We start from the raw sequence: 23,365 nt of genomic DNA on the forward strand, positions 1-23,365 counted from the left end.
AAGATTCCACTTACACGAGGTCCCTAGAGTAGCCAAATCCATAGAGACAGAAAGGAGAATGGCGGTTGCCAGGGGGGAGGGGGAGGAGGGGGAATGAGGAGTTGCTTAGCGGGGACAGTTTCAGTTTGGGACGATGAAGAGAGTTCCGGAGATGGGCTGCGTACCGTGAACGTACTCAACGTTATCGACCTTAACAATGGTTAAGATGGTAAATTTCGTGCTGTGTCTATTTCACCACAATTAAAAAAAAAAAAATCTCACACTCAAATATCTATCTGGATGACTGAATTGCTAGCCCTGGCTCCTCGTGGAACCCAGTGATTTCTAAAAAGCGACAGTGAAGGTGTTGGGAAATCTTGGTCCGATGGCCGTTAAATTCACACCCACCCAGGCAAGGAGTCAGGAGCCCTGCGTGGTTGTTTCATTTTCGGGCCCTCAGAGGGTGGCCTGGCTGAGCCCGGTGCCGAGGTCCGGTGGACGCCTCGAATGCCTACCACCCAAGCAGAGCAAGACTGACTAAGTGCCCATTCCGGACCGCCTTCCTGGCAAGCGGAGGCCAGTGGGCTGAGGAAAAAAAGGTATTTTTCCTTCACTGGTTTGGTTGATGTGTTTCTCTTTTGGCATTAAGCTCTGTTTTGCTTTATGGTGGTGTGCTTTTCTCCACAGCAGAAGCAGGCGCAGATCATGAGCGGGTCCTCCGGCAGCTTCCCTCCGACCCTTTGGTCTTCAAAACAGTTTCGGGCCCACCTCTCTCGAAAGGGTTCAAACTCTGGGAAACCAAATGGATTCTGCTGCACTCAGAAGAGGTCTTTGGTGCAGCAAACACAGGCACCCATGTGGGAATATGCAATGCATACCAGCCTAATTCTGGTCAAAGTAATAATAATAATAATAATAATAATAATAATAATAATAATAAACAATAGCACTGACTTACAACATGGAGTTAGGGGGATGAGGTCACCTGCCAGCCTCCCTTCTCTGCAGCTCCCAGACTTTGGCTTCATGACATTTATGTCACCGGCTCTCTTTGACCCTTTTGCTTTCACAACCACATGCCAGACCTTTGCACTCTTCCTGGCTGGAAAGCAGGCTGGGCTGTGCTCTCTGTCCCCCGGGTTCCTCAGCCACGCCTGCAAATCCAGCCCAAACCCCTGAGATGCCAGAGAAGAACCTTTTTTTTTTTAATTTTAAAAAATGTTTTATTTATTTTTGAGAGAGAGAGAGAGACACAGAACAAGTGGGGAAGGGGCAGACAGAGAGGGAGACGCAGAATCTGAAGCAGGCTGCAGGCTCTGAGCTGTCAGCACAGAGCCTAATACGGGGCTCGAACCCAGAAACTGTGAGACCATGACCTGAGCGGAAGTCGGTCGATCCGCCGACGGAGCCACCCAGGTGCCCCTGAGAAGAATCTTGACAAGCCCCACTTACAGCCACCACTCAGATGCCCCCAGACTCACACGTCTTCCTTTTACATTGTTCTAAACAGAACGAACGAGTCTCTCTTCTCTCACATTACAGGTGGGAACAGCGTGGGGTTAACAGGCTGCCTGATGAGCGTACAACTCCTCCGGAACAGGGCTCCGCCAACTTTTGCCACAAAGGGCCAGGTAGTGCGAGCCAGTCTGTCACAGTTCATACTGGACTCTCCCCTATTGTAAAAGTAGATTACTGATTAAAATCTGCCCCGGCCACTTGAGTCACTTTGCTTTTCTTTGCCGGTTCCCGTAAGCCTTTCTTTATGGACACTGAAATTGGAATACTTGTCAAATGTCATAAAATATTCGTCTTCTTTTGATTTTTAAAAGCCATTTCAAATTGTTAAAAAGCCATTCTTAGCCTGCGGACTGTGCAACGGGCGGTGGGCGGGGTCTGGCCCGCAGGCTGTAGTTTGCAAGCCCTGCTACAGAAGAATTAACGCTACACGGCCCTTCTGGTGTGTGTTTGGGGCACGGAGCGCGCAGATCCTCTCTGCCGACTGTGTCTGACTTAACGTTTCTGAGGGCTGGGTAGACATGGTGGGATTCTGGAAGGCAGAAGAGTGTAAATTATGACATTCCGCATGGCCCTAAGTGTCTAACTGCTAAGCCCTGCTTCCTGATGTTCCTTGTAACAAAAATCCAGCATCTGAAACCAGACACGTGTGGCTGTGGAGCTCGAGTGCTGTGTTAGCTGGGGCTCTGGAAATAACCCCTCCTTGTTTTGAACACCTTGCCTAGTCAGATGGTCTCTGCTTTCTCCCAAAGAAGATCCCAGGGCCCAGAGATCCAAGCTGGAATTCAGCCTTTATTGGTAAGTTTTATTGGTAAACAGGACCTCATCACCCCCTCTTCCCTACAGCTCTCTACAAAAGTCCTAAACATTCACCCCCCTCCCGGGGGGGGGGTGATGGGAGGGACATTCTTTCTTCTTCAGGGTCATGGGGCCCCTGGGGCGTGGCCAGGAATCCAAGCAATTTCTGTGCAAGGTGCAAGGAAAAAAGAAGTTTTCAAAGAGCTTTTATTTCAAACCACAGTCAGGTTCTACCCAGTTAAAAAAAAAATGCTCCTCAGGCATCTTGGAAACCAAGGAGGGAACGTTCAGTTCACTGGAAAGGGTGTATCTTGTCCAGGAGAAGGTGGGAGTGGTTGGCTACTGGCTCTGGCAGACGCCCAGAATTGGTATATGAGCACAGGGCGTCCCTACAGGGCTAACAGAGGACAACTGGACCCAGTTTATCAAAGACAACTGGCTCAGTGGGGACAACTCTGACCTCCAGGGGAAGGTCTCCCTCACCAAACACCTGTGCACCTGCTCGCCTTGCCTGCCTCCCTCCCACCTGGGCAAGTCTGGATCAGGTCCAGTTGCTGGATTCCCAGGGGGAGCCTGTCACAGCCCAAAGAAGGGCTCAGAGAGGGAAGCAGCAGCGGTTGTCGTGGGGTAGGCGGCACCGGGGAGAGGGAAAGCTCCCGCCTCCTCTCTAGAACGTTCTGGGCCAGGCTCGGCTTCCTGAGGGTGGCCGGGGGCCCCCGGAGGGCTAGTGCTCGGGCTCGGCGTCCATGCAGGACTCCCAGGGGTTCTGGGGCATTCGAGGCAGGGAGAAGAGCAGGAGGGCGAGGCCGCCGAGGAAGAGGAGGACGAAGGCGGCGCAGGCGCAGGCGAAGGACCAGGAGTAGTAGTACTCGATCCAGACGGTGTGCTCGCTGTCGATCATGCGCTTCACCGACTGCCGCGTGACCTCCACCGACACGAAGATGCACAGACCTGCGGGCAGAGCGGGGCGGTCAGGGCCCTCTGCCCAGACCGCCCCCTTCCCGGGCCCGCCCCCCACGCCGGCCGCGCCTCTTCCCTCGCTGGCTGTGTTAGTAAAGGGCGCGGTCGCCGGTGCCCCCACCCCTGTGCCAGATACGCGGGCCGGGCCCACTGCCCCAGCCGCCCCCCGCTACCTGCGAACGCATAGAACATGGACGCCGGCCTCAGCAGGTAATCCCGCTTCTTCCTGAAGGACAGAAGCACGCAGATGGTCCCCATGATGATGAAACCGAGGCTGAAGATGGCGATGGCGGCGGCCGAGATGCTGTACTCTGCGGGACAGGAGGGCAGGTGCGGCGCAGGGGCTCAGCGGCGGTGGGGGCGAGAGGGAGCGGGGGGGGGGGGGGCGCAGGGCCGCGCGTCCTTGCGCCCATTTCACTGCGGAGCACACTGAGGGTCCGAGCTGAAGCCCCTCTCCCGGAGTCAGGGGCGGGGCCGGAATGGCAACAGACCTGCCCTTCCCACGCCCCGCGTGGGGCCCTAACCCCGGGGTGGGGGTGGGGCAGAGGCCTGCGAAGCCCACCGGAGCCATGTGGCCGGAGAACTTTCTGGAACGGAAAGCTTCCTGCGAGCCATGGGCCAGAGAGGGGAGGGCGGTCTGTCCGGGGACGCCAAGCGGCGCTGGAAGTGTGGCTTGTTGCAGGGCCGCGCACGTGGTCGTGTGCGTGTGTGTGCGTATGTGGCACGTGAGGATCTCTCAGAGCCAGCGTGCGAGCTCACACCCTGTACGGGGGTCCTTCGCACACGTGCCTATGTGCTTCCGGGAAGGCCCCACGCGGCGCACATGCTCCTGCGCCCCCTTCTCCCGCACCCCTCCCCCCCGCACCGCGTCCCTGCTCTCCTGATTCCCTGGGGGTGACAGCGGGGTCACGGAGGGAATCGGCTGACCCACCAGCCCTGAAAACCAGCGCAGGGGTTCTGAGGACTTGTTCTGTTTACCGTCGCTGCGGCCGCCCTCGGTCACCCTCGGCCTCGTGGGAAGACGCATTCCTTCTGCAGGTGTGGCGCCTACCGGGGACCGCGTCTTTGGACCGCGTCTTTGCAAGCGCTCCCGAGCCCTGATGATGGAAGCTCAGGGTGGCCGCCCGGGTGCTGCGCTCTCGGAGGGTGAGGGGGCCGCGGCTCGGACGCATCAGGACCAGGAGGAGCTCCCTTCCAGCACAAGCAGGGGCGTCGTTCGTGCCAGATGGTTTTCTGGCACAGCAGCCTGTGACAGAGGTCGCTCTCCCCGACCCTCCCTGCTTTCCACCAGGGGCTCACCTTTCTGAGTAGTGACTTGGAAGATCTCGGAGGTCTCGCCTGGGTTAAAATGCCTGAAGTAGGAACAGTTTTTCTCTGCAAAGGAGGGAGGCGGCCTGTGAGTTGAGAGATGGGGCCTGCAGCCTGGCCAGAGGCTCCAGGAAAAGAGGGTGGGTGTGACCCCGCTGGTCTGGCCGGCCCTCATCTCCCTAAACCCTGAATCGGGGCTGAAACAAACGTCTTTCTCGGACCCTTAGACCAAAATATCAGGATAAGGGGGTTAAGAAGCCATCTTGGGGCCCTTGGGTGGCATAGTTGGTTAAGCGTCCAACTCTTGGTTTCTGCTCAGGTCATGATGTCACGGTTGGTGAATTCAAGCCCCTTGGACAGCACAGAGCCTGCTTGGGATTCTCTCTCTCCCTTTCTCTCTGCTCCTTCCCTGCTTGTGTGGTCTCTCTCTCTCTCTTTAAATAAACTTACTTTTTTTTTTTTTTTTTTTTTTTTTTTTAAGAAGCCAAGAATTCTTCAGGAAGCAAAGGCTGATCTTGTCAAGCCGGCACCATAGTACTGTGGGTACTGAGCCCATTAGGCAGATGGGATAACTGAGGCTGAGCACCCGGTTTGTCAGGGGGTGCAGGGAACACCATGAACAAAGGGCCAAATGGTCGTTCTCACCTGGGGCTCATCCCCCCCCCCCCCCCCGGAGACGTTGGGCAGAGTCTGGAGACGTTTTTGGTGTTACAACTGGCAGGCGTGTTATTGGCATCTAGTGGGTAGAGAGAGGCCGGGAATACCGCTAAACATCCTACAGCTACGGACAGCCTTGCACAACACAGAATTGACCCGCCCCAATGTATCAGTAGGGCTGAGGTGGAGAAAGCCTGGTCACACCAAAATCTAGGGCTGTGTTTTCTATCAATATCTAGGTCCATCCTGATGCACTGGGACTGATGGGGAAGGATGTTTTTCAAAAGCTTTCCAGAACACTCTGATGCTCAGCCACTTTGGGAAGTCCTGCTCCCTTAAAATGCCCCACAAAGAGCTCTTCTGAGTAGGTCATCTGGAAGGACTTGGGTGCAGGGTAGAGCACCTCCATTCAAGGGCCAAATGTGACTATCATGTCATTTCATCGGACCCTTGGCACCCGTGACCAAAGAGCAGCCCAGAAAAACCTCCGTGGTGAGCTGTGTGTTCTACATCATAAGCATTAGAAAAGCCACGGAAGATTTGTGGACAGCGGGGCCAAAAATCTGGATTTGATGGCGGGGCAGTGGAAGGACTCAGAACAAAGAAATTCGTGCTGGTTTTAAATATAATTTCAGGCATAATTCCTCTTCTGTTTTTCTCCTTCAGTTTCTCTTGTAACTTGACATTCTTTAAAATCAAACGAGTTCTTATTGCTCATTGAATACAGTTTAATATTCTTTACTCCTTCTTTAGGAAGTAGGTGAATGGTTTTTTTTTTTTTTTAAAAATCGTTTGTTTCTTAAAAAAAAAATCAAATTAGGTTGCTTTTTACTTGTGGGGTGCCCTTCAATGATTTCTTTTTCCTGTGGGTCCGTGACCCCCCTCCACTCCTAGCTTAGATGGCATCTACTGGTGTGCATTCAATTTTTCACTTTCGGGCTACCTGTAAATTATGAGAAGATGATTATTGGCGTCTGGTTTCTTGTGGAAGTGGACCGACCTGAGGTGTTTCCAAAGTCATAGCTTTCATTGGGATTCAGGCTTTCTTCTCTCTGACCTAAATCATCTTATTGCCACTTAAGCCCATGGCCTGGCACTCTTCTCCCCTCCCCCAATGTCAGTGTTACTGCTGCTCCCTGGCGGAGAAAGGAAATGAACCCTGGAGATGCGCCTGGTTTAGCAGCAGTAAATGTTCTGAGCGGTAAACAGCCTCCTCTTTGAGCTTCTATATTTAAATCACTTTCCTTTCGAGCGGAGTTACCTGGGGTGTCTGACTGCTGGAGGTGATGTCAGAAGTAATGCCGCTCTCTTCTCTCACGGCTTCCGGTGCTATTTTAAAGCACAATGCAACCCTCTTCGATTTCTTAGATTATTAGCTATAGATTCTCTTGAATCACCGCTTCAGAATGGCTCGGGCTATGTCGTAAGGCTCCACGTGTCTCCCTCTGGACAAAGGAACATTTCTGTTTCATTCCTTAAGGGCCAATTTTGGTTGTCATTGAAAACCCCCTGAAAAGAATCGACTGAATTCAAGTGTATTTCAGCTGCTTCCCTGACTGCTCGCAATCTGTGAGTTAAAAGCCTTTGGAGTAGAGGGCCGTGAGATGAAGGCCCATCAGAGCCCGGCCAAAGTGTAGCTCTTTGGCCGTTTTGGGCTGCTGAGGCCGCTCTTACACGCAGGTAGTGTTTGTGTCAGCCTCCGCCAGGTCAACAACAGGCTCCGTTCCGGACAGACCGCTGCCTGCGTAAAACCCGTCTTAGCTCAGCCCCATAGTGGGATGCTGTCTGTCTGGGGAAGCCAGCCTGTGGATTTTCTGGGGGAGATTTTCCCGTTCAGTGGCCCAGTTACCCTGCCCTATTCCCTCTCCTCCTCCATTAAATGATGTCACGTGCGGGGGATGGAGGTTCCCCAGGGAGTGGGGTTCCCACTCAGGGCGTCTGGAAGTGTCAACTTCTCTCTGATATCGTGGAGCCGAGGGCTTGAGAACGGATGGGCCGGCCTTGTCCCCTCTCTTGAACGTAGCACGCGAGGAAGGCCAACGTCTTCTGCCCTGAACCCGGGAGTAACGTCCGCTCCGGGACCCCATGGCTGTCTATGGAGGACAACGAGCCCCCTTGTGGTCCCTGATGACTCCAGCAGGGGTGGGGGCGCCATGAGACCCAAGCATCACTCCGGACACGTCCAGCACCAACAAGACGCTCGTTCAGGAAAAACCAAGCTGGGCATCTGCCTGCCTTTTCCCCGGCTCCCATCCCAACGACACAAAGCTCAGGGCTTATAGCTTCGTCTTGATGGACTACGGCCCTTCACGGGGCAGAAGAAGCAAGTGCTTTGGATCCAGTGTCAGGGTGATGATCCGGGACCGATCATTAAGAACTCCGAGGTCCTCCAGCCTCCTTTGTCTCCGCAAATGGCTCGTGGTGATGTTAGTATTTGTATTTCCGGGGGTGCCTGGGTGGCTCAGTTAAGAGAGTGACTCTTGATTCCGGCCAGGTCATGATCTCTCGGTTCGTGGGTTCGAGCCCCACATCGGGCTCTGCGCTGACAGTACGGAACCTGCTTGGGATTCTCTCTCTCCCTGTCTCTCTGCCCCTCTCCCACGCACGGTCTCTCTTACTCTGTCTCTCTCTCTCTCTCTCAAAAATAAACTGAAAAAATATTGTATTTCTGTTTTTTTGTACTTCAGAAATGTCTTGTCATGAACAGTCATAAGACTCAGTGGGTCTAAAAAGTTGAGTGGGCTCTTCCTTAAAAAATATGCTGAACTCAGCTATTGAACTTGACCGGGGTTGGAATATTCTGGCTCACCAAGCACTCTGGTTCAACGAGTGACTACACAGAACCGTATCTGACTGTGCCGATTTCAAAGAACGGGAACAGAAGGCACATTTAACTCCAACCTGAACTTGAGTTAATGCAGATATTTCTTTCTCTGATTCTCTAACTTACACGATTAGGGGATGCTTCTGGGTTGTCACCCAGAATGTCTCAGCGTACCCATTACTGGTTGATGTAGACTTTCATATATTAAAAAAAATACCTTGTTAATTGATACAAAACCAAGGGAACTAGCGATTTAGGGGTCGGAAAAAACATTTCACTTACTTGTTACTTGCATCAATGCCAGGGTTGTCTTGACCCTTTTTGTAAAAGAAGTTCTTGGTGCTCCTGGCAGTGGTTTCTCTGTGCTCTGATGGAGTACCCGCCCCTCTGATGGAAGACTTTTGACAGTGGGGTTGGAGAAACCCTCAAGACCCAACCCCAGAGTGTCAGAGCATTGCTGTTCTATGGTGGGGGGTGGGGGGAAGGCTAGTTATAGCCTGGGTCTCCTGCATGGGCTCACGTGGAGGAGAAAGAAAGCCTCTGAAATTCTTGGGGTCTGTACCGTCATGTTCTTTCATGTGGTTCCAGTCCCTGCACCGAGCACTAGAAGAGAAGATGGGCCATAAGGGCAGTGGGGTCCTGGGGCAGTCTGTTACCTCAGCCTAAAGAGACAGAGCCCGAGAGAAATAACATTCTCCCTAGCCCAGGGGCAGGGGATGACCCCTCTGGGATGACTCGCTTGGGATTTCAGGCAGTCGGCCTCTCCTCACAAAGGAGGAAGACCTTACCCTCATTCTAAAGGCATTGGAATTGACCTCAGATGTCAATCTTGTGCATGACAGTCCTTCTAGAACTCTTTGGGTCAGTAGAAAAACCAAATTAGACAATTTACGATCTTTAGAGCCATCAGCAATCTATATGGCTGCATGGGACCTTGAAAAGTCTCTCTTGAACCAGCTCCTGGTCCAGCTTCTACTAAACCATGCCATGTCAAAAGTTGGCCTCTTCTGTGTTTGCCTGGATCAGCAGCTTTTAGGGGCTGTGTTTGTACACACGGTGGGGGGCATCCTATGGGAGTGGACTGGAGAGGAAGGGGGGTCCGGATTTGAGGCTTGGGTGTTGAAGCTCTCCTTGTGAGATGGTTAGTGTTGGGAAGGCCACTCTGAGCCTCAGTTTTGCCACGTGTAGGATGCGAATCACCTGAAGAATGACAGGTATAAAGTAGTATAATGTAGTGACCAAGAAGGTGGCTTTTAGGGGTATGACCTCTGACTGCTCTCCCATGGTAATTGTGTGACCTTGGTCAAGTTACTTAACCTCTCTGTGCCTCATTTTCTTTATCTGTAAGCCAAGATGATAATAGTATGGACCTTATAGAGGATTTTGTGAGAATTAGATGACTGTATATATATTTATATTTGTTGTCCCATTGCCTTCTGGCCTCCATGGTTTCTGGAGAAATATCGGCTGTCAATCTTATTAAGGATCTCTTGGATGTGATGAGTCATTTCTTGCTGCTTCCAAGGTTCTGTGTCTTTATCTTTTAGCAGTTCTGATTATGATGCGTCTCAGGGTGGATTTATCCTACTGGAATTCCTGAAGCTTCATGGATTTGTAGATTAATGTTTTTCGTCAAATTTGGAAACTTTTCAGCCATTATTTTTCACCCATCCTTTCTGCTCCTTTCTCTCTCTTTCTGTCTCCTCTCCTTCTTAATATACACCAGCATTATGTGTATATTGCTTCATTTGCTACTATCCCACATGTCTCTGAGGCTCTGTTCATTTTTCTTCATTCTTTTTTCCCCCCTGTCTATTCCTCACATTAGCTAATCTCAATTCGTCTGTCTTCAAGTTCACTTATTCCTTTTTGTCCCTTCTCAGATCTGCTATTGAGTTTTCCATTTCAATTATTGTAGTTCTCAACTCCAGAATTTCTACTGGGTCCTTTTAAAATAATTTCTATCTCATTATTGATATTCTCTATTTCATGAGACATCGTTTTCATCTTTAGTCCTTTAGGCTTTGTTGTTTGTTGTTCTTTGTATCTAAAATAGCTGATTTAAAGTCTTTAAGTCCAATATCTGGCTTTCTTAAGGATCTCTTGACTGGTTTTATCCCCCTTATGTATGGGCCATACTTTTTTATTTCTTTGCATGTCTTGTGATTTTTTTTTTTTAATTTAGAATTTAAATTTAGGGGCACCAGGGTGGTTCAGTCAGTTAAGCGACCAACTCTTGATTCCAGCTCAACAACTCTTTGATTTGTGAGTTCCAGCCCCACGTTGGGCTCTGCGCTGACAGTGCAGGAGTCTGCTTGGGATGCTCTCTCTCTCTCTTTCTCCCTCTCCCTCTCTCTCTGTCCCTCCCCTGTTTCTGCTTGTGCTCTCCCTCTCCCTCTCTCTCTCTTTCCCAAAATAAATAAATAAGCATCAAAAAAAATAAAATAAGGGGCACCTGGGTGGCTCAGTCGGTGGAGCGTCCGACTTCGGCTCAGGTCATGATCTCGCAGTCCGTGAGTTCGAGCCCCGCGTCAGGCTCTGTGCTGACAGCTTGGAGCCTGGAGCCTGCTTCCCATTCTGTGTCTCCCTCTCTCTCTGCCCCTCCCCCACTCATGCTCTGTTCCTCTCTGTCTCAGAAATAAATAAACATTAAAAAAAATTTTTTTTTTAATTTAAATTTAAAGCTGGAAAATGTGCATCATACAACGAACGCCTCTGGAAATCAGAGTCCTCCCGTTTCCCCAGGGTTTGCTCCTGTTGCTGCTTGTTGTTGTTTGTTTAGTGACTTCTCTTAATTAATTGTGGAAAGGCTGCACTGTTTGTCACGTGTGGACACTGAAATCTCCGCTCAGGTAGCTCGGCAGTCAGCTCACATTTGGCAAAATGCTGGGAACTCCTACACCTCCCAGCCTTTACTGTGGGGCTGAGCAGAGAGAGCTAAGTGCTCCACGAAGCAGCCTACATTTCTGCCTTAGCCTTGACTTTCTGCTTGCCCACAGCCTCAAGAGCAGCCCGAGGTGAGAGCTTAGGACCTCTTCAGGGATTTCCTCTGTACTCTATGGCACTACGCATGCACGTGGCCTTCTAAATTCTCAGGATTATGATGGAGCTTTTCCAAGCCCCCTGTGGATATCTCATTCTCCAGCCTTTTGGTTTGCCTGTTGTCTGCCTCGCCGTGGTCTACTGCCTCGGGAAGTTACGCTATTAAACGACTGTTTCTAATTGTTTTTGGCAAATGTCCCCTTGGAAAAAGACCGTTTCCGCCGGATGAGCTCAGCGTCGGGTCAAATAAAGACAGCCTTGCAAGTGGGGACTTCCAGGGAACCACCAGACAGATCAAATAATGACAGTTCTCTGGGAATGAGGCTGTGAAAGAGACCCAGCCCAGCCTGTCCAGGCTGCTAAATTTTCACTATTTGCAGGCTGTTGGTTTTCAAGGCTATGACAGAGTTGGGGAGTGGGGAACAGGAGTAGAGCGAGTTCAAGTGCCACAAAGCTCACCATCCTCGAGTTCTCATTGTATTTAAGGAGAAGAGGATTTTTGGAGATTCTTGGTCTGTAATTTCTTCTGATGTCATTCAAAATTAAACTATGGGCGGTGGGGGGGGGGGGCGCCTGGGTGGCTCAGTCGGTTAAGCGTCCGACTTCGGCTCAGGTCATGGTCTCACATCTTGTGGGTTCGAGCCCCATGTCAGGCTCTGTGCTGACAGCTCAGAGCCTGGAGCCTGTTTCAGGTTCTGTCTCCCTCTCTCTCTCTCTGCCCCTCCCCCGCTCACATTTGCCTCTCTCTCTCTCTCAAATATAAACATAACATTTTTTTTTTTTTTACAAAGTTAAAATAGGGAGGGGAATTGAAACAATACTTGGCAGATGGTACTATGTTTGTGTTTGTGGTGGTTATTATTGCCATTCATAATAAATGAGAGAACATTGATGAGCTCTGTTCCTCCCTCTAGAAAAGAGTAATCCCACAGAGCACAGGAAAGGTGGGTGGGGAAGGCAAAAGGTGCGTGCATCTGCGGAGAAAGGAGAGGGGAGGAGGCAGGAACATACTTTAGAAGCTTGTTGGGGTAGGGCCCGGCTCGCCAGGGTGGGAGGCAGGATTCCCTCTGGGCCAGAGCAAGGAGGCATACAGATGGACTGTCTTGTCGGGCCCGAGGCCAATCCATGCCTGCTGGTCCTCTGCTAGTTTGTCTCTTCCTTGTATGGACTTGCCTCGCCTCCCCGCTCATCTGCTCTGTAAACTCCCCAGACTTTAAAAGGTAGGGCCTCTGAGGACAGATGGACGGGACCGTAACGTGCATTCCCACGCACGGTCCGTAGAGAATCGGCCTCGCCCTGCCCTGCCCTGCCCTGCCCTGCCGGGGGGAATTGGCTGCATGATGCATCTGTTTACGGGTGTGCTCGGCCGTGGCTGAGGAACGTGGGCATGTGATACCCTTCAAGCACTTGTCCACGTCTGTTAAAGCCCCAGGACTCGGTGTTTCCAGGACAGCTGGGTATCGACAAGTCTTCCGCATTTCAAGGGGGGTGTGAGCAAGGCAGGGGCTTCCTAGAGCCAGCGGGAGGGGAGGGAGGAGGAAAAAGAGAAGTGGGGGCAATGGGCTTCGGGCTCCTCTGTCCCACACACAGACTGCAAGGTCTCCAGGGACTCAGCACGGACTTCTCTGAAGGGCAGGGTGCAGGGAACCCCCAGTCTGATAGCAGAGGGAAAGCCTCAGAAAACCAGGTGGGAGACCGCCCTCGGCCCGGTCCACTGCCACCTCAGAGTGCTGTTCGTGAGCCCCGGGAGGGACTCACGTTGCTGAGCCCGAGCGCCAAGCAGAAGTCACGATATCCTTTGTCGCCCCCAAAGTCACTGGGGCGTCGTGGGCAACGCGTGACTGGAGCCCAGACCTTCGATTCTGCACACAGGGCTCTTTCCTCGGCGTGTGCTGTTTGCCACGGGCGTGGAAGGCTCCACGTTTGCAGAATAGACTGGTCACCCTGCTACCAGCTATCCTCACAAGGAGCTGGCCTTTGATGTGCGGCTCAGTCACGTGGTGGGAGACTGAGGAGTGCGCTTGAGCCGCAGCAGGAGGAGCCGCTTCCCGGCTCTGAAGGGGTCTGAGCTCAGAGGGGATGTACAAAGTGGGTGGTTCACCTACACCCAGGTCCCGCTTTACGGACGTGGCCCTGCACACAGAAGGGACCCCCGCTCGGCTCCAGGCCTCGCTGTCCCCGTCTTGAAATTCTTAAAGACAATGACAAGGAGCCCCGCGCTTTCCTTCTGCGCTACGCCCCATACGTGTCGCGGCCGATCCCGTCGCACACCCAACCTGGAGGCTGGGGAGCGACCGTGCCGGCCGCACGTGTCCCTGCGGCCCGAGGATGTAGGGCCGCTTAGCCTGTCTGTGCGGGGGAGAGAGAGTGGGGCCGGGCACACCCAGAAGAGTGGCCGCTGCTGGGCTGGGAGCCTCTAGTCTGGTGGATCCACGGATTCTTTCGTGAGCCTCTGGTCCCACCTGCGCAGCCCTCTGCTCCGGGCGCACGGCCCGAGGCCCCAGCAAGACAGAAATAGCTAGAGACAGACGCCCTCATTTTACAAGCCGGCAGCTCTGGCCTCCGGGATGACACATGCAATCCAGATCCTCCTCCCTGGGCACAGGGGGGCTGGGCGCTATTCCTGGTCTTTCCCACAGGCACCTTTTCCAGGGGGATGAGGGAGGGCAGGAGGCGGGCACGGGATCAGAGAGTGGGTACGTTACCCCCAGGCAGGGAGATGGGTCCGCAGGTCTTGTCCTTGCCGCCACTCGTGACAATACGCTTGATGCAAATCCGCCAGAGGCCGAAGTGGGCCGCCTCGCAGGTGGCGTTGTGGTGCTCCACCTCGGGGCTCAGCACCGCCCAGTGGTCGGTCACCACGGCCACCACGGCCAGCACGAGGCCCACCAGGATGCAGAAGAGGGTCGCGCGGACCTTGGGCGCTTTGGTCTGGGACATGTTGGTGGCGGAGGAGCGGGCGCCTTCGGCGCGGTCTGGTGGCGGTGGCTCCCGGGCGGGTGGCAGCCGGGCTGGGAGGTGGCAGCGGTTATGAGCTGGGGGTGGAAGCTAAGTTTAGTGTGTCCGGCTGAGCCAGAGGGGGCTGGCCTTGGGGCTGAGGGACACCAGACGGGACTGAGCAGCTGCCCAGACGTGTCAGGGGCCTGAGGGAGGCTTCTATTAATGCCCCGCTCAGGCGTGTCACTAAGGATAACTTCTCCTCAGGTTTCAGGGCTTTCTTTCCCTCTCGGGACCAGAAATACCTTTGGGAGAGGCGAGGAAAGAAGGCTTTAGATGGCGACTAGAGATCGCCATGATTGGCAGCTCCGAATACCTGAGTTGGAGGTAGTGAGGGACAGGCCACAGGGGGCACCTGCTTGCTCTGGGCTGCCGGATAAGGGGACACTGCTGGGTAAGGGCAGGGGACCCTGGGGACACAGGGGACCCTTGTGCTCTCACACTGTGCAGACCAGTCACCAGTGGAAGGGATGAATGGGTCCTTGTCCTGGGAGTCTGGGGGACCCAGGATCCTGCCCAGGGACATCTTGGGGATCCACCCTCCCAGGCATTAGCCTCAAGCCCTAGCCCATCCCCAAACTGCAGGAAGATTTCAGGTGTTTCCTGGGCCTGGCCTTGCCCAGCACCGTGCCCGGGGTGAGAACACTATTTCCCTTTCGGTTCTCCTCCCGTCCCCCCAACTGGGTCCAGAACAAAAGCTCTGTTTGGGGTTGGTAAGTCTCGAACACCTTTCTGATGCTTGCAAACCAAACAAAAGCCCAGAGAGGGCAAAGAATCCGGCGGGACCTGACCGTAGTTCTGCTTTTATCTTACGGTTTTCGTTTTACTTCTATTAAAGATTTGCCACGTACGTTTTCATTGACGAGATAAATGTATTTCAGTAAAAAAGGACAGAAGTAGGTTGTTCCACAGGTGACTACGAAGAGGCTGGTGGGTGCGTGGATACAGCAGGGGACAGAGGAAAGCGGGCCGGCCTTCGGAGAGTCCTGCCTGCCCGCGAGCCCCCACACCCCTCCTGCATTCTGAACCTCTCTTCCTTTCCGGGTTTACCAGTTGCCCCTTTTGGGGCCGATCCAAGAGCCTGATGTGTGGCCAGGAATAGACCCCTGAGCCGAGCGGGCTTTTGAGCTTCAAAATCCCGGCCTCAGGTTGACGTAGCTTAACGGAAATTCTCTGCCTGTGTGCGAGAAACACTCAGGCGTCACAGACCATTAAGGGTAATGATGATCGTAGGAACGGCTCATCCGGTGAGTGTTTACTACATATCATGTGCCCTGCTAAGCTTTTCCACGTCACTGTCTTTAAGTTTCACACCACTCCATAAGGTGAGTGCAACTATCACATCCATTTTACAGGTACGGATACGGAAGCAACTTGCCCAAGGTCACACAGCTGGTAAACGGTGAAGCCAGCTCTCAGAACCCAGAGCCCAACCTCTGAAGCCATGGTCGGAGCCAGGAGGAATGGCCAAGATCTGTTGTGACTACTGGTGAGCACAAGTTTCCTTTTCCTCTACCCTTCCAAGTTCTTGGCTCGGGCTCCCGTAACAAGAGAAACACATACAGGGGCGCCTGGGCAGTTAGAGCTCACCTCTGTGTTGCAAACCAGCCTCCCCTTCCGGTTATAACCTCCCGAGAGATCCCCCCTCATCTGTGCTCCCTTCCTCTCCCCGCCCCCTGCTTGTGTTCCCGCAGGGGACTGGCCCCCTGAGAGTGCCTTTCTGTGTCCGGGCGGGCGGGCCCTCTCCAGGGGGAGCTCCCCGGAGCAGAGGCCTGGCCCAGGACCCCAGCCCCTCGCACGGCCGTGGGCCCAGCTTCAAGTGCCAGGTGCCTGGGGTCCTCGGAGGGACGTGGGGTAGCCCGAGGCAGACTCACCGTGTGCCAGGCACACCCGCAAAGCGGCAGTCAGGGGGCAAGAAGAAGGTTCCGGGGGTTTAGGACAGAATATCTAGAAAGAAGCACTATATTACGACTTAATTTCAGCACTACAGGTAGATAGGAAGTCATTTGAAGAAATAGAGATGTACTTTGAATCTCCGGGTGCGGTGGGGGTGGGCATCCTGAGCTCTCCGGTGCGGGAGCCGCCGAAGGTCTCGGGAAGGGTGCTGAGTGGGGCCTGGCCCGTGGGGAACGCTCAGCATCACCAGCAACCGCGGACCACACAGCAGGCCCATCACGGAGGCCGGGCTGCACCTTCCCTCGGCGGGAGGGGGGGAGGCAGGAGGGGGTTGGGCAGCCGGGGGGGCGGGGGGCCCTGAGTCCTCCACCGGCCTCAGAGCATGAAAGATGGATGGCCTCTTCCTTTTGAAGTCCTCTTTGTGTAAATCTGCCACGATGTGGGCGACTCCAGGGGTTTGCGGGCGAGTCTCCCGGTCCCGTCGCCTTGCCTCCAAGCTCCTTCAGACCTTTTCTGCTCATTGAGGCCACAGTCACGCTGCCTCTGTGGCTCTCGGGAACCCTCACGGTGCCAGGGAAGGGGCTCCGTGGATGCCGGTGTCTGCTGGGGAGCCAGGGCTGGGAGACACCTGCACCCTCTGTGCGGGCCCTCCCCTCCCCAGGGCGTGGGGAAGGAGGGCCTCCTGGGAGTGGGCACCAGCCTGCCAGGGATCGAGCGGCCAGCCCAGGCTCAGAGCCTGCTCTGCTGAGCCCGTCTTCCCGGGAGTCATCAGCCTCTCTAAGCCGCCCCGCTGCATCTATCAATGAGGGCAACGCCGGCTGGCTGGGGAGCTGGCAGGCATCAGAGATAATGCTCTTTACCAGCTTAGCCCGTGTTAGGTGCTGTGGACAGGATTATGTCCCCCCTAAATTCACATGTCGATGCATCACCCAATGTGATGGTATTTGGAGGTGGGACCTTTGGGCAGTGATTAGGTTAGATGAGGTCGTGAGAAGGGGGCCCCCGTGATGGGATTGATGGGATTAGCATCCTTCAAAGAAGGGATACCAGAAGGCTTGTTCTTTTTCTCTGCCACGTGAGGACCCAGTGAGAAGGTAAAACCCGGGAAGAGGGCTGTTACCAGAAGCCAACCGTGCAGTCCCCTGTTCTAAGTCTTTCGGCCTCCAGAACCAGGTGAAAATAAAGTTCTTTTTTTGCTTTTGTTTTTTTCATGCTTATTTATTTTTGAGAGAGAAAGAGAGACGGTGCACACAGAAGCAGGGGAGGGGCAGAGAGAGAAGGAGACACAGAATCCAAAGCAGGCTCCAAGCTGTCAGCACAATGCCCGACTCGGGGCTCGAACCCACAAACAGTGAGATCGTGACCTGAGCCGAAGTCAGACGCCCAACGAACTGGCACCCAGGCACCCTGCAAAAATAAATTTCTGTTGTTTAAGTCAGTCTATGGGATTTTGTTATGGTGGCCTGAGCTAACGGTAGGCAATGGATTCGGGGTGGCTAGTGCTGTTATGATTATTTACAGAGCACAGATGGACCAGCTTTCTCTTATGGGCTATAAACTTCTGGAGGGTAGAGACAGTGAGACTATTATGTACTCGTCCTGGGTGCCCTCAGAGGACACCCCTAGATCTGAGCCCAGAGTGGGATCTTCATAGATGTTTGTTGAATGACTGATGGCTGGCTGGATGGACAGATTTACTGAAAGAAGAAAGGGACAGAAGCTCAAATAACTTGCCCCACCAGATGATCCAAAGGACTTTTCTGTGTGGCTCGAGGCCACAGGGACATTAGAAATGGCAGCTGGGGCAGACCCAGGACAGCTGAGAGCAATGGCTAATTTACCTCAAGCTGCTGCGGGACACCCCAGGAGGGCATCATCACTACCTCTGCAGTCAAGTTCAAAGGGAAGCAGCATCCTGAAGCCAACATTTTCCACACTCCTTAGATATGCTGCACTCAGCTAATTGGGAGTTTTGTCTATATTTTTACTCGTCCAGATGAACCAGTTTTCATTTGTCCCAAGTGACTGCTGTTTTCCCAAGAAGGACCAGACATGACTAGGGGAAGGGAAACATCCCCCAGAGGTGGACCTCATTCAGAGCTGGGGCCAGGGCACGCCTGGGAGGGGCCGAATAAGTCCTCTTCGGCAACATGCTGATCTAATTTTGAGCTCAGCCTTAATTAGGCTGCGAAATGGCCTTGGGCGTTTCATCTTAAGATACTATAAAAAAAAAGCACGGTGCCACCCAGTGGGTCCAACCTCTTTACCCCCACTTCATCTGCCTCCCTGTGCCATTCAACTCAGACCCTTTGTTGCATCAGGCTTGCTGTTCCCAATTCCATCCTGTGAGCCCAGGGGACCCAGAACTCTGCTGCCTTCAAGGCCTACGATCGCTCCATTCTGACCTCTGCTTCTGTCATCATGTCTCCTTCTCTGACTCTCCTACCTCCCTCTTTCCTTTTTACGGACACTCGTGATGACTCTGGGCCCACCCAGATAATCCAGGAAGAGCTCCCCATCTCAAGATCCTTACTTTAATTACAGCTGCAAAGTCCCTTTTGCCACATAACGTGACATACTCACAGGTTCCAGGGATTAGGACTTGGGCATCCTTGGAGGCCACTATCCGCCTACATATGCGTTGGTTTACAATTTGGTTTTCTCTGGCATCATCCTGCAGCTCGGGTTCAGGAGAAGATGGAAGGTGAGATTAGGAGGGTTGGGTTCTCCCAGGAGGGAAAAGCTAGAAAGCAGAGGGACCAAGGCAATGGAGACATTGGCAAGGATGAGCTTAAATGATGACTCTCGAGGGTCCTACAACCGGGAAGGTCGATGTATTGGGAGAATTTGGAGAGGTCAAGGCCCTGGGGGACTTGATGAGGTTTGAGAACAGCTGGAGTGGTGGTAAGGCAGTGAAGGGGCTGGAGCACTGGCAGCTGTGGTCAGAGAGGAGGACGCTGTCCCTGAAGATGACAGTGGGGGCAGACCAGGGTGATGCCAATATCCAGGTTGGAGACAAAGGTCAACGGAGGCAAGAAGGCAGGAGAGCTGTGAGGCCAGGGAGTTGGGGTGGTTGACCCCTGGCCCTCAGAGAAGGCTCCTCCCCAGGAGAGTGGAGGAATAAGGGTTTGCAGGTGTCAGCACCGCCTCCCCCCGCCCCCCGCCTTGCTATGACAAGTCCAAGGGCATGCGTTCATAATCTTCTCTGATCACAGACTTCTGTTCCTGAGGTTGTACCGGCAGTTTTGTTGGAAGCTGCAAGTATCCAGTGTACCTGCCCCCACCCTCCTCTGGACCCTGAGGTGTCTTGGATCCCTTTTCTCTGCAGCCCCACACCTCTCAGGACGGGTCATGGGGCTGAACAGCCAGGAATGTTTTGTTGGGAACCTGGGCAGGGAACCCCAGTGGAAGAAGGGACAGCTTTCACCAGGAGGACCAGGGAAAGGTGTGTCCTTAGGAGAGAGGATGGTTTCATGTGTCCCAGGAGGTGGAGATTCGGGGAGTTCCAGAAGGCACAGTGGATACAGAGGACGGAAGAGAGGATTGGTGGGTGGGGAAGAAGCTGAGAGCCCCACAAGGTATTGGAGAGACTGGGTGGGGTGGGGAGGGGCTGGAAGTGGGGGAGGGGAGATTGCATCTTCCAAAAGTGGCCATAGAAGCATTTCTGTGTCCCCATATACTTCCAGAACCTTGTCACTCCCCATCAACAAGTGCAATCTCTTTCCTCTCTCCTTGAACTCAAGCAGGTTTTTGACTGTCTTCACCCTCAAAGTGCAGCTGAAGTAATGCTATGTGACTTCTGAGGCTTCTACTTTTCCCTCTTGCTCTGGGGACACTGGCCCTTGGACCTAGCCACCATGCTGTGAGGAGCCTCAGGCCACCCAGAGAAGCCGTGGGTAGACATTCAGGCTGCAAACTGCAGCTACGGTCTTTGCCAGTAGCCCACATCAACTGCCAGACATGAGCGGATTAGCCTCCAGATGATTCCAGCCCCCACCCCTCGGGCCTTCCAGCCAAGGCCCCAGACAGACACTGTGGAGCCGAGATAAGCCATCCCGATCCTGTCTCTGTCAAGCAGAGATAAGAATCCACGATCATGTCTAACAGTTGTTTAATGCCACTAAGTTCTGGTGTAATTTGTTACACAGCCCTCCTAGCTGATACACTCAGAGAGTGGAAGGGATTCCATTTAGCTTGGCGGAGGGAGGCTAGATGTGAAGCCTGGTGGGATGAAGCAGCCCCAGCCTTTCAAGAGGAACTTGGCACGGAGCTGCTTACTAGCTCCTGGGGAGGGGAGCTGTTATCGCCCCAGCCCAGACGCCCAGGTGTGCATGTAGACAAGATCCTGAGTGCGTTTCAGGGTGGACAAGGAACTTATCTTTTCATCGGCCTCTAGGATAGAGCTGAGCCAGAAGCTCACGGTGAGAAGTCACTGGATCTTAACCAAACGCGTCCTGAGATTCCCAGCCCTTTGGCCCCATTCAGACACCATTGAAGATCTAGGGAGCAAATAGGCTCTGTGCAGCCAGGGGACATTGGTTAGATAAATGGCCACATCTCTGTTTTATGCAGCCATTACAGATTGTGCCTTTGAGAAATACGTAAAGACATGGGAAGATTGCCATGATGAAAAGTGGTGACCAGAGGCAGGGGATTAACCTACACTGGGGTACCCTGAAATATTATACCTGGGTTTATGTCTTGGGCGGTAGGACTTTTGGCTGATAGTGTTTTCTTCTTTAATTTCTCTGTATTTTTAGATTTTTTTTTTTTTAAAAGGCAAAATGGAATACTCTTAGAATTAGGAAAATGTAGTATTATTTGTTTTAAAAAGGACCTGGCTATTTGCAATTTAATTGGTGGATTTTGGAGACCCCCTCGGGGGTTAGTGTGTCTCAGAAAACTTATCAGGGGACAAAGGTCAGGAAATAGGTCCTTCCAGGGACCCTTTCCTGCAGTTGTGAGCACAAGGGAAAAAAAAAAAAAAAAAAAAAAGCACCTGTAACCCTCTGTCATCACAGACTTCTTTTCCCGAGGTTGAGGCTGTACTGGCAATTTTGTTGGGAGCTGCAAGTTTAAAAATACCTGTATCAGGTGTACCTGCATCATCTCCCCTTTCGGATTCTGAGCTCCCTGAGCGCCTCTCCTACCCTCCGTCCCTCGCCCCACCCCTCAGGTCTAGGGCTGGGCGGCCAGGGGTGCTATATTAGGAACGAGTGCAGGGAGCTGAAGTCACGTGCTGCCTCTGAGCTCCCTGCAGGGAGCTCCCTCCCTTCCCCGCCCCCCAGGCCTCTCCTCTGTGCCAGCCGCACGCTAGGGACCCAGACCTTCCCGTGCAGCCCAGCTCCCAGGGCACCTGAAAGTGGTCAGGACTGGGCTGTTGCAGCCTTTCCAGCCTGAATAAGGTTCGCGGGACTGCAGGACTTCTAAGAAGGCAGGAGCCACAGGGGCAGCCGTGACCACTGCCACCCGGTGTCCTGGAGACCAGAGGGTGGAAACGAATGGGCTTCAGCCAGAGAAGCAGCTGGGGCAGGAGCCCTCCCTGGGGAGCACTGCCCTGTGTTGGATCCGCGGGATGACAGGTTTCTCCCAAACCACACCCTCAGCGTGCCACCTCCCAAGGCTGTTCTAGAACCATCCATCTGGAAACTCCTTACGTGTTGCTGGTCAGCGAACACTCCCGAAAGTTCACTCTTCATGCTCGTTGCTGAGCTCAGGTATTTACGAACCTTTCCTTCAAGTTCAAGTTTCATTCATTCTCCCAACAGCCCTGGGGGTTGGGGAAGTGCTACCTCCTCATCTGACTGAGGAGGGAACGGGGGCTCCGAGAGGTTGGGGGGCTTGCCCAGTGCTGCTGGCTCATGAATCGGTGTTTCTGGCTCCGGGCCATGTCCCTGCAGCTGCCGACAGGGGCACGGGCAGAGGAGGACGCCCCAGGTGTGGAGTCCCGGCCTCAAGCCGGGCCAGGTTTCTGGGCTTGATCTCCCGTTACCCGTTTGGTTGAACTCAGTCAGCCTTTTGCCCCCAAACCCAGGCACCCCTGCGCCCACCCAGGCCAGGTGGCCATTTTCCGGTTTCCTCTTGCAGTGACAAATTTCTGTTTCCAAAACTGTTGGCTCAAAAGCAAAGGGGAAAAAGGCAAAAATCAGAAAGAGTGGCAGGGACAGGCAATCCTGGGAATAAACAATTGGGTGTTCCTAACACGTCCACAGCCTAGGTGCAAGTATCAGAAGCCCGGGTGTGACCCCGCACCAGTGACCTCACTGTGCCTTCGTCTCCTTCACCTTAAAATCAGGCCAATGCACGGTTTTTCAGCCTCGGCATTAGTGACATTTGGGGCCAGATCGTTCTTGGCGGGTGGAGTATGTTCGGCAGCATCCCTAGCCTCCACCCGCTAGATGCCAAGAGCAACCCCCTTCCGAGTGTGACAACCAAAAATGTCTCTAGACCTTGGCAAGTGGCCCTTGGAGAACAAAATCGCCCCTGGGCTAGTGGCATCTCCCTTTCATGATTGCTATGAACATCCTCAAAAAATATTTCCTCCCTTCTTTTTATTCTTCCTTAATCCCTTCCTCCCTCTTTTGGCTTATCCCTCTTCGAGGATGAGTCCATCAAATGGGATGATTCTTACGGCACCTACCACTCCTGCTGGTCACGATGTCCAGTGATTCTGGTTCTTGTTGGGGTCAAGGCACAAGCTCAAGCCCATTCTTCCAAGTCCACAGAGAAGGGAGCGTAGACGTGTTTTGCGGATGGCGCATCCGGAGCAGAGAAGAGGCCAGGCATCCCGCCGGAGCTGAAGGAGGGCTCAGGCCACACAGGTAGATGCAGTCCCAGACAGAGTCCCGGTTTCACGTAGGCACTCCCAAGAACATTGGTGGGTGATGGGGGAGGGAAAAGAGGACGGTGCTGAAAGACATAGACCAGGGAACTGAGACTGGCCAGCTGTTCCCTAAACTGTTTTCCTTTCCTCCTGGGCCAGGCCACATTTCGTATCTTCCCCGGCTCTTAGAGATGTGACCGTGTTATTGGATTCTGGCCAACGGCATATGAGCAGGAGGGAAAGTCACTCCCCACAAGACTCCCCTACTCTCATGATCAATTGCCTGCCCTCTGTCTTCCCCCTCAGCCCCCTGGATGTCAATGCCAGGGCAACCTTGGCAGCCGATATTGAAGATGAATGAGCTCCCACGGCTCGGGCCTGTAACTCTGAATGACACTGTGGAGCACAGGACCCCCCGCCACCACCCCCCCTGCCCCTGCACCCAGTCGATTGGACTTTACATGAGGGAGAAGTAAACTTCCGTTGCATTAAGCCACTCTAGGACTGGGCATTGCTGGCAATGCCGTTCGCCTGCTCTGAGTAGCGTAAGTGAAGGCAAGGATGGG

The 23,365-nt window shown here is 53.5% G+C and overlaps 1 protein-coding gene across 1 annotated transcript; it reads right to left on the reverse strand.

The window, feature by feature from the left end:
• Positions 1 to 2,481: 2,481 nt before the first annotated feature.
• Positions 2,482 to 14,150, reverse strand: CACNG1 (calcium voltage-gated channel auxiliary subunit gamma 1). Its single transcript, XM_045489487.1, has 4 exons — positions 13,789 to 14,150; positions 4,552 to 4,626; positions 3,426 to 3,563; positions 2,482 to 3,243 (listed from the first exon to the last, which is right to left on the reverse strand). Exons 1-4 carry the CDS (start codon positions 14,021 to 14,023, stop codon positions 3,017 to 3,019), a joined length of 675 nt encoding a protein of 224 aa, XP_045345443.1. The 5' UTR covers positions 14,024 to 14,150; the 3' UTR covers positions 2,482 to 3,016.
• Positions 14,151 to 23,365: the final 9,215 nt, after the last annotated feature.

This window comes from Leopardus geoffroyi, chromosome E1 (assembly GCF_018350155.1).
Source record: "Leopardus geoffroyi isolate Oge1 chromosome E1, O.geoffroyi_Oge1_pat1.0, whole genome shotgun sequence".
Classification (NCBI taxonomy): domain Eukaryota; kingdom Metazoa; phylum Chordata; class Mammalia; order Carnivora; family Felidae; genus Leopardus; species Leopardus geoffroyi.

Bases quoted from the DNA above. Each gene is read 5' to 3' on its own strand.
- CACNG1 (XM_045489487.1), bottom strand. From the start codon at position 14,023: ATGTCCCAGACCAAAGCGCCCAAGGTCCGCGCGACCCTCTTCTGCATC. The intron at 4,627-13,788 runs GTAACGTACCCA...CCTCCTTTGCAG, and splicing joins ACCCATCTCCCTGCCTGGGG to AGAAAAACTGTTCCTACTTC. The intron at 3,564-4,551 runs GTGAGCCCCTGG...CCTGTCCCGCAG, and splicing joins CCAAGTCACTACTCAGAAAG to AGTACAGCATCTCGGCCGCC.